This window comes from Alligator sinensis, unplaced genomic scaffold, assembly GCF_000455745.1.
Source record: "Alligator sinensis unplaced genomic scaffold, ASM45574v1 scaffold432_1, whole genome shotgun sequence".
In the NCBI taxonomy this organism is placed as follows: Eukaryota; Metazoa; Chordata; order Crocodylia; family Alligatoridae; genus Alligator; species Alligator sinensis.
The window spans coordinates 2,305,409-2,316,003 of record NW_005841998.1 but is presented as its reverse complement, the minus strand read 5'-3'; the positions used below and the strand labels follow the sequence as shown (position 1 = coordinate 2,316,003).

The 10,595-nt window shown below is 39.6% G+C and overlaps 1 protein-coding gene across 2 annotated transcripts in view; it reads right to left on the bottom strand.

Moving 5' to 3' along the window:
- The window catches only part of PSME4 (proteasome activator subunit 4), a 118,765-nt gene that overhangs the window by 91,330 nt on the left and 16,840 nt on the right, over positions 1–10,595 (bottom strand). The window contains exons 2-5 of one of the 2 annotated variants that reach the window (XM_025201589.1): positions 8,716–8,856; positions 7,125–7,241; positions 4,394–4,453; positions 1,180–1,224 (exon numbers count right to left, since the gene is read on the bottom strand). In XM_025201589.1, coding sequence (XP_025057374.1) covers positions 1,180–1,224; positions 4,394–4,453; positions 7,125–7,241; positions 8,716–8,856 — 363 coding nt within the window. The remainder of the gene's footprint in view (positions 1–1,179; positions 1,225–4,393; positions 4,454–7,124; positions 7,242–8,715; positions 8,857–10,595) is intronic. The other variant, XM_006021587.3, reaches the window with a different exon arrangement.

The window sequence follows — 10,595 nt, the reverse complement described above, 5'->3', positions numbered from 1 at the left end:
AGCTAGATAGCATTTCCCTCCCCATGGGGCCAGGTGAAACCCCCTTTCTCCCTTGGGGGTTGGGCTCAGGCCAGGCTGCTGCCCATGTGGCTGGATGGTAGCCACCACGCTGGCCTTGGATACTGGATCGGAACCTCCATCTGGCCCACAGTCAGACCAGGGACTGCCCATCCGGCCTGCCAGGAAAAGGTTGAGCACTAGGGTTGTGCAAAGCTTCGGTCCCCGATTCAATTCAGCGGAGATTCGGCCTGGTTTGGTGGCCAAATCTCCGAATCGAAACAGAAGACCCTTTAATGTCTCCGAATCAAAATCTGAACCCTCCAAACTGATTCGGAGAGATTCGGAAAGATTCAGCAATTCAGGGAGACACAGCTTTAAGTGTTTTTTCTACATACCTCAAAGTACCGTGAATGCTGCGATATTGGGGCAGATGGAGCATCCCATATGAGCGTGGGGGGGCTCCTCAGCGCACTAGGCAGCAGACTCAGAAGTGGATCAGATGTACTTCCGTTTCACTTCCGAGTCTGCCCGGGACTGCACTGGGGGGCCCACCCATGCCTCCCAAGCTTGGTGACCGGTACCTCCTGGGTCTGGAAGGCACCCGGGGTCCCCCTGCAGCCAATCACCAAGCCGCAGGGGGGCCCCTGCACGCTCAGCAGCGGACCCAGAAGTAGACCAGAAGTCGTCTTGTGGGACACTCCATCCGCCCCAGCATTGCAGCGTTCATAAGCCACACCTGGTACCTCAAGGTATGTAGAAAAAACACTTAACTGTGTAAATGGCTGAATCGCTGATTCTCCAAATCAGCATCGAATCTTCAGATTTGGATTCAGCTGAATGAAATCGGGGACAGTGATCCAAATCAATGAATCACATCACTGTCCCCGATTCAGGCCGAAACCAAATCCAAATTGAATACAGCCCATTTTGCACACCCCTACTGAGCACTACTGCATTAGAACAAAGGCTTTTATCAAATATAAACTACTAAAAATAGTTTCCTTTTCAAAACCATCTCCAAATGCTAAGGGTTATGCTGGCAAAGGAAGGAGAAAAGAAATGTGAAACCTTATACTTTTTAGTTCAGAAAGCACAATCCCAAAGAGATGAATGTGTTATGGGGAAAGAATATTTAAAGTATGCATTTCATAAAAGTTGGAAAGCAGTTCAAATACTTACGGCCGACAGCTTTTAACAAGTGTTTTTAGGACACTTTCTACAGAACTGAAACGAAAAAGAAAGAGGTTATTGGAGAATTACATGAGTATATTTCAAGTACAGCATATAATTAAGACAGTCATCATATGATTGTTTTAAGTCCAAGATGATATAGATGCAATTAGACACCATCTGTGAACATGCAGTAGCTAATCCTTTTCTTCTGCATGGATCTAATCACAAGGATTAAAGCTGCTTTACTAAACCCCTAATTCTATGCCTTGTTCCACTCCAATATTCACTATATCTCAACAAAAAGTGAAAAATTAATATCATTATTAAACAGTTACATCTTGCACTCTATTGTATATTAACAAGCAGAAACATAATAGCTTTTTTATAGAAACTTGAAACAGTAATAGGAAAAAAAGTGGTATTTATTATAGAAGAGAAAATTTCAAGACAAACCAAGTCAACTTATTTCAGTAAATTTTATCTTAGACTCCTAATTCTAAAACCCTGGGAAGAAGGGGAAAGATGTTTGCATGCATGTGTATATATTCCTAACTAAATAAAATGAATTCCCTATAACCGACTAGTTGTTTTACCAGCTTCCTAACACAAAAACTTACTGAACAAGTTCTCCTAATGACAGGTAGCAAAACTTGTTACCTTTGAGGTTAACAACTGTTCTACTATAATTCCAAAGTGAAACTTCACACGTGGCAACACCAAATACCTTCAAACCAGATCTCATACACATAGTAAGTTTGTTCAAAAAGATGAAGAAAAAGACATCTTAAATACCCATGGCACTGTAAAGGGCAATTTCACATTTTAAACAGCCTTATAATGAGCAATACTTTATAATAAATACAAAATGGTAGCTCACATTTTACCAGATTCCCTGAAGAAAAAGATTACATGGAAGTCAGATCATCATTGTTATTTTAGCTGTAGCTTACACACTGCTTAAAAAGAAACACTCTACATCTCTCACCACAGCCAAAAAAAAAAAACAAAGAAAAAAGACAACACAAAACTGAAGCCCTCATCAGGATATAATGAAGAAAGGCTGACTGCTCTCCAATCAAACGTTGAAATCCAATTAAAATTATTTTCTATCCTGGCCACATGCCTTACTTTTCAGCCATCCAACAAAGGGAACAGATTCCACTTAAAAAAAAAAGACTGTGAATAGATCAGGCAGATCAGCTTATGAACTATCTATCAACCCTTCAACTTCACCACAGAATTCACTGCAAACCAGCATTCTCTTATCCTTCCCCACAACACTACTTCAATTTAAGAAGTACTTTATAAAAGACATTTTTTGCAGCCCTTACCCAGCACTAACAAAATAAATTAAAGTTGCAAATAATTAAGTTATATGCAATTCTCAAATACTAGTAATATATAGCCACAAAAGATTTGGAGGGGAGGGGAAGAAAAAGAAAAACAGAGTAACGCTAAAAAAATATTCCCGAATAATTAAATTATTGGAAAACCTAGTACATTTCACTGCATGAGAGAGACAAGAAAGAGCTGGATCAGCAGCAGTCTGGCAGACTGTAATACTAAAAGCTGTTGAAGTTCGACATGAATGGTCTTTCAAGTTGTGTGGAATAAAAAAGTTACCATATTCCACTCAAACATGCAATGCAAAGAAGAATTTGGAGAACTGGGAGGGAGGGAAGGAGGTTAAAACTGAGTTTCTGATACAAGAGATGAGACTGGTCTTTCCACTCCACTAGTTTTCAATACAATTTAAAGCAGATCTTCAGATTCACAATGCAAACTACAAATAATTGACTAAAAGACAGCAAATATGATTTTGTCAAAATATAAAGGATAGGTGAAAGCCCATTATCCAGTTTAACTATAAGTCAATGAACACAGATTTTGAGATTCTAGTTTAACTATCTACCTGTCAGAAGCAAGACAGGGTAGTACAGCTGCAAAGTAAAACTCACAGTCTCAGGGGGTGTTAGCTACTGTCTTTGCTACTGATTTGAATGAACTGTCTTAACCCTCTTAAGCAATGGCTTTTGCTCATTTTTGCACTAGTTTAGATTCCTATCTTATACTGCCTGTTACCTTTATAAATCTCTAATTTTCTAAATCTCAATGAACATTCTTTGACTTAAAGTTACCTGGCCCTCCAGGTTAACTACAGACAGACATACTAGGTTATTAGCAGTCTTGTCATACAGCTACATTTAAAAAAAACAAAAGTTACAAAAACTTGCCCAAGAACAGAGTTAGGTATTATGAGGTTTATTTTCTTCATATGTAAAAGGGCATGTCCTAGCTAACCTGGAACACCTTCAATAACACTCTGAATACAGTGTGTACAATATCTTAAAATATATAAATCAATAAGAACTAAAATATTGACACACAACACTAAAGATCAAAACACAGTGGAACGCACAAACGTCACAATATCCACCCATGAAAAAAATCATGCTGCAGTAAATGACATTCTAGCCATCCCATAAAACGTTTTGCTCTAAAAGCTTGTACAGAAATAATGAGCAACCAGCCACAGCTTCAAACTGCATTATTCCACCCAAAGTGTGCCAAAATTAACTTTTACAATCCAATACTGTACATGGGTGTTACAACTAAACATATACTTTCTTAGAATGTTTGTGTACTAAAATATTGTTCTGAATATCATCCTAATTTTCTACTTATATTTCTGCATGTTCATAATAAACCAGCTTTAAAAAAAGAATTTCCACTTGGCAAAAATCCACTGTAGTCAAAACCCTCCAGTTATTGGTAAAACTCATTTCATACTAAGCTTGGTACTAGAATTTGTTATTTACTTTACTACAAAACATTGAGAGCAAATAGAAGAACAAGAAACCCTGTAAGTGACATGCATTTCTAACGCTATATAAATATGCATTTTGTCCATAATTCAAATTACCATTTACTGAAAACATAGATTTTATCCTAGCATTTCACTATTTGAAATACGTTTGTTGGTTAAAGTAATTAGCACATAGCCATTGTATCAGCCACTTCACACACGGTATGTTGTTCCACAATTAGAAAGGTTTAAATACAGTGCGACATTCTCATAAACAGTGGTGTAATGTTAACATTGGTTTTCCAAAACAATTAATTTATGCAAAAAAATTACACCTGCGTGACAAGTGTTACAGTCTAACAAAACATGCAGAAGATAACACATCGGCCAGAGCTGAACAGAAAGTGTCCTTACCACCTATGTAAAACATTAAGCACAAATGTTTTAGGTGAAGACAAGCCTGGTCGATATGAACTGAATGCAAGAAAAGAAAGATTTAAATGTGAAATGGAATACAACATTTACATCAACAACTACAGCGTAAGATTAACCTGGCAATATTTAAATAATTATCCTTTCACATTCAGCAAAAGGAACTCATTCAATTTGAACATCAATGTTGCAAAAAGAACACCATATGAGAACACATCGCACTGCATAATAAGATCCTGAAAGCTTCAAATATAATCAATCCAAAAGAATGTTTTCAGCTATACCATCTCCATTTGGATCTTATAATTCATTCCCCCTGCCCACCACACCAATTTGTGCCCCCTGTTATTTCTTTCATGACAAATGTTAAACCAAATAAAAAGATCCTACAGGGCAAAACACATGACAGCAGTTTCAACAGAATGTGACAAATGAGTAAGATAAACCAACCAACCAAGCAAAAAAGTGTTTTCTTCTGATCTCTGAGTTACTAATAACATTTTCCTCTCAGAAAATTATGTAAGTGTAAGTGTGATTTTTTAATTTGACTGCATTCTTTAATAGAATTGTATCATAATTATAAAAAAGAGCTCAGCAGCAAAGATTTTCCTAACAATCACAGCCCTAACTTGGTTGTCTTCTGGTCAAGACACTTAACAGGAATGCAGGATTTGACTAAAGAAATAAAATAAGTGTGCGTCATTTTTAAGTGTAGCTGGTCAGAAAACCTGTTTTTTCTTGTGAAAATGTTATATAAAATATTGCCACTCAAATTCTCAGGACAAAGGTTCAATTCAAACAGAAGTACTCATTGTTTTGATTCTTGAAAGCAAGAAGGTTTTAAATAAAATTGAAAAATTTGAGTTTATTGCTCTTCCCCTTCACTTCCACTTTTTCTATTTTGTCACTAGATACAGTAAATGAACCTCTCAATTTCTTCACTTTTTCCTTTAATTTTCCAGAGCTGGAGAAGTTTTGAAAAGTAGAATGGGAGAAGGTAAACATAGTAACTGTGACTTTTCACAGCTTGATTTTATAGCATCTCTCAGAAAAACACAAGGTTCTCTCAACAGCAGCCCCATCTCCCTGAAAAGTTCAGCCAGCTCTAGTCAGGAGTGGTACCAGACAAGACAATAAGGGGAATCCAACAGACTGAGCAGAGATGAATAGGCAATTAAGAAAATTAAACAAAGGAAGCTATGAATTTTTACCTGACAAAAACCAGCAAGTTAAAGAGATAACCAAAATACTGTGAACAAAAATGCGACAAGGCTTTTTTTTTATTACCTGGTATAATCCTTTAGTAGTGCACTAATAAATTCACAATCTTTTTGGTTCTTATTGTAAATAGACTCTATAGTAAAGATTCAGGATTGCTGGGTTATGAATCAGGATTGCTCTGTAATTTGACTGGCAATAGCCAAATCGTATTGCATACACCAATGTCCCTACAAAGTCCTATATCCAGATTTCACTCATTCTATAGTGGCTTTATACAAAGGCAATATGCAGGTTAGAGGCTGCTACCATGCCCCCTCTAAAAGTAAGTATCTTTAGAAACATTTCATTAAACTTTGAATAAACTAGATTTACCTACATATTCGCATTCTGGAGGTCTAAATTCTTATATATAATCGTTTCCACATAAAGTACTTTCTTGTGCATACCATATTTTCTTCCATACAGCATACTCTCTATATATATTACACACTATGATTTAGAAAGGAAGCCTGAAGACAGAAAGATCCTTGAGATAGCTGAGTGGCAGCAGCTAGGGAGCCAAGCCTGCTCCCAGCCCCACACACTGGACAGGGTCAGTATGCCAGGTCTGGGTCCAACACAGGCCGACAGCCGCACGTCAGGTCAGACCCAGAACACCAAATCCAGAACCACCTGGCTGGCTCAAGACCTACATGCTGAAGTCAGATGCCTCCCACAGTCTAGGATTGCATGCTGGGTCTGACCCCATGCACTGGCTCTAAAGTCACGTGGCAGATCTGACTCAGCACAAACCCTCAGTATCAGCATGCTGGGTTCAAGTCACCATGTGGCTCTGGAGCCAATGCCTAGGGTTGGACCCAGTGCACCAGGTCCAGCTACAGATCAACCCCACACCCTGGCCCAATTCACTACACAGCTGGGGAGGTGTAGGATGACTCCCCGAGGATCTGGAAATTTGGCAGCAGGGAAAGGGTGGACACATGGGGATGACTTTTCCCCAAAAGCCAGCTGGGGAAAATTGGAGTGTAAATTATATGCGAAGAAATGGTGTAGGTTATATGGAAGAAAATACACTATACCCACTATTATATAAAGTGATTACATTTTCATGTGTATTGGGTACGTGTACCAAAGAACTCATTATTTGTTTTGCTAAATCTCACTGTGGAATTAAGAGGATATTATTATTTTGACTATAGCGTCAAATCTAACAGTTTAGTTTCCTAATAGAAATGGTGGAAGACATCCTGTGATGTACTTAGGAAAACCTGAAAAAGTATATGAAAAATAGACACTGAGAAAAACTATTAACTGACAGAGGAATGTATATGATGATCCAACATTTTTAACTTAACTTCCAAACATCAAAATATTTGCTCGTTTACTATAGATCTACTTCTAAAACATAAAAAACAACATTGGAAACCTCACTTGTCAAAATTCTAAAGACTGCAAAACCAAAATAAATGCTTCAAAATAAAGTGAACCTTACTTAGGAAACCAATTTAATCCCAGGTGTTCAGTTTTGGAATACAGTATCCTCTCCAACATTTCATAAAGTGGTCTCCACGGTAATTCCAAATCATCTCTTGAGAGAAGTTCTTTTTTCCTAATTTAAGACAATAAAGTGCACTTTAGGATTAAACTTTATCCATGCCAGCATGCATCATATCAGAATACCTAGAAACTGAAAAACAGAATGATGACTTTGACATCTATTTTTAGCTATTTCCTTCTAATTCCACTTCAGGGCCAATTTCTTATATACAAACCATTCATTTAAATGCATTCCTTATAGATGTAAGACATGTTACAGAGCTTTAGCCAAGTACCACAACTCACTGGGCATGGCTACACGTGCAATTAATGCGAAGCAATAACCTCCAGGCTTCTTGCCCCAGAGTTTAATGCTCCTGAGTGTGTTGTTTCAACGCGCATCTAGTAGCAATACACTCTGGAGTTTACTGCTGTTAGAAGGTGTATTTGAGACCGTGGTATGAACCGCCTGCCAGCCTGGGGCTGCTTCCCCGAGCTCAGTGTGCTGTGGAGGGACTGGCTGGGGCACAAAGGTGTTTCAGTGAGGGACTAGGCAGCAGGCAGCTCCTGCATTGAAGCAACCTCATGCCCCAGCCAGATGTGGCAGCATTTACAGGTTTTTTCACTCCACAGCAAGGTAGTACTTGTTAAATACAAGTACTATCCTGCTACAGAGAAAGTTAGTTTACTCCAGAGTAATAGGAGAATACGTGTAGATCCCTAGACATTTATTGCGCAATAATTAGTCTACTGCAGGGGTTTTCAACCTTTTTTAATAAGCTTACCCCTGGTGGCCCGTTTCAGAGCAGGGGGGAGGGAGGGGGCTGGCACGCAGCTGGATGTGAAGCAGCGGCATTATGGGGTGGTGGCTGCCGCATGTAAGCTCCCCCACCCCATGTCTGGCCACTGGTTGACAATCCCTGGTCTACTGCACAGTAAAATGTCTTGTGTAGACATGCCCATTAATAAATTATATTTATGACACATCTGCCTTTGAGGATGCAGACACACAAATGAATATTTCCAAAAAAGTCCCAGTTGGGAACTGGTTCACAGACATGGAAAATGCTGTGGCTCTGATACCAGGAGAGTGGGACTGAGTAGTCAGCCCAGCATGCCTCACAGTAAGAGAGGGGCAGGAATTACATCCATGCTTTCAAGAGTCCCAGTGGCTGGATTAGGGGGGTGGGGTACACTGATCAAAGAAGGTTGAGAACTCCTGCTCTAGACTGCTTACGTGCAAACTACTGAAGTTTTATTGAACTCCTGCTTAGGAAATGTGGGAAAACAGAAAAGTATCAGTACCCCCAGCAACAAGTCACCTACCTGTTGCTATCAAACTCAAAAAGGAGTTAAAAGGCATCACAGTTTTAAGAATCTACTCTCTTTTACCAAAGATCCCTTGAGCAACAAAAAGGAAGAGAAAAATCATTTGCATGAAGACAAGCTACACCATAAAGTTGTAGAACAAGTTTAAACTATTTCAATTATGGACTTAAAATATTTAAAGATAAGAGTTTCAATGGATTGTAGAGAATAGTACTTACTTTAAAAGGTTTATCAACAGACGTGCAAATCCTTGCATCATGCTGATCTCCAGCTTTTGAATTGTCACCAACTCGTACAACAACTTAATAAAAAGCACATGATCTTCTTTACTAAATTTTCTCCCATATAAACGGATATACCTAAAAGCAAAATAAGAGGAATAAAAAAATATGCTTTAAAAAGGCTCATCTTAAAGTGACAGAGCTGCCCAAGAACTTTACTGTTAAACAACTTGAAGTTAATCTACCCTAAAGTCTTACCACTAGAGCCTGCTAGTAAATGAAAAACATTTACAAGAAAAATAAAAAGCCTAAAGCAACTGAGAATTGTACAACACTGCATAGCATGTCAGATTGAAGTCACCAGTTTTAACTGACAAATACAAGATCTTTCTCTATAATAAATTTTCATCTTGTTCTGTGTTTGCTAGGCCTTTTGCTAATGCTTTTGTCTTAATTTCCCAAAGAAACATTATGTTTCATTGGTTAATAAGCTGTATGACAGGTTGATTTACAACTAAATACAGCCTTTATTAATGAGGGGAATATACTAGAGAAGCATTTAAGCAATTATATATCATATTTTCCTTCCATACAAACGTGCCCCCAAATAAGATGCACATCCTTCTTTGAAAGAAAAAATGAAAAAAAATCTCTCCTTGAAAATATTGGCAAGTATAGTATTTTCCAAGAGAAACTGCAGGCCATTGCAGGGGGCTGAGGGTTGGAGGCAAGCAAAACACTGGGGCTGCTCTGCTAAACCCCAACTGCAAGATACTACAGGTGCTGTAGGCTGAGCCGAAGTACTTGGATAGGCCTGTGCGAAGCGGCAAGTATTCGCTTCCGATTCTGCACATTTGCAGGACAGTGATTTGATTCAGAGATTCAAATCACTGTCCCGATTTGATTGGTCAAATCAGATCCGAAAGATTCAGCACCGCTTTGGAGCTTAAGCCATAGACTGAACGGTAGGGCTGTAAAAAGCTTTGGATTCGGAGAAGATTCGGATGATTTGGAGGCCAAATCTGAATCGAATCGCCGGAAGCTTTAGGCTTTCCGAGTCAATTTGGAAACGATTCGGCCATAGGGTATAATGGGGAATCAATGAAATATCTAACTTTGTTGTCTTTTGGCTGATTTCAGATTAAACTTGCAGAGATGGTAGCCTCTGCTGAGAGTGTGACACATGCCACATTTCACGGTGATAGGTACAGCAGTTTCTGGGTGACACTGTGTGTGTTAAGGTGCAGCAGGGTGAAAGCTGCAGGCCTGCTAGCCCCTGCTGAGGCCACGAAGCCTGCCAGCTGTTAAGGAGATAGGTGCAGGGGTTCTGGGGCCCTGCACTGCTAGCTGCTGACAGGCAAAACTCGTGTCATGGGGGGGTGTTGGTATGTGGGTGTGTGGGGGGGGGGGGGGGTAGGTGGAGGAGGAACTCCTGCAGGCCTGGCTGCTATGCTACTGTGTTACCAATCAATCATGATTCACTCAGGGACCAACTCAATACACAGTTGCTAGCTACTAGATAATGAGTTAACGAGCAAGAATTAACACCTAGAAAAACCACAGACTAAGGAGAGGAAAGAATCAATACAGAGCCCAGAACTGCTTCTGACCCAAGACAGAGACAGTCACTTGCACAATCACCCATGACATGAGTTTTGCCTATCAGCAGCTGGAGGTGCAGGGCCTCTACACCCATCTCCTTGACAGGTGGCAGGCTTTGTGGCCTCACAGGGGCTAGCTTCTTCTGAAGCTTTCACCCTGCTGCACCTTAATACACAGTGTCACCCATGTCATGAGTTTTGCTTGTGAGCAGTTTGAGGTGCAGTTTCCCTCAAAACCCTGCACCTATCTCCTTGAAACTTGGCAGGCTTTGTGGC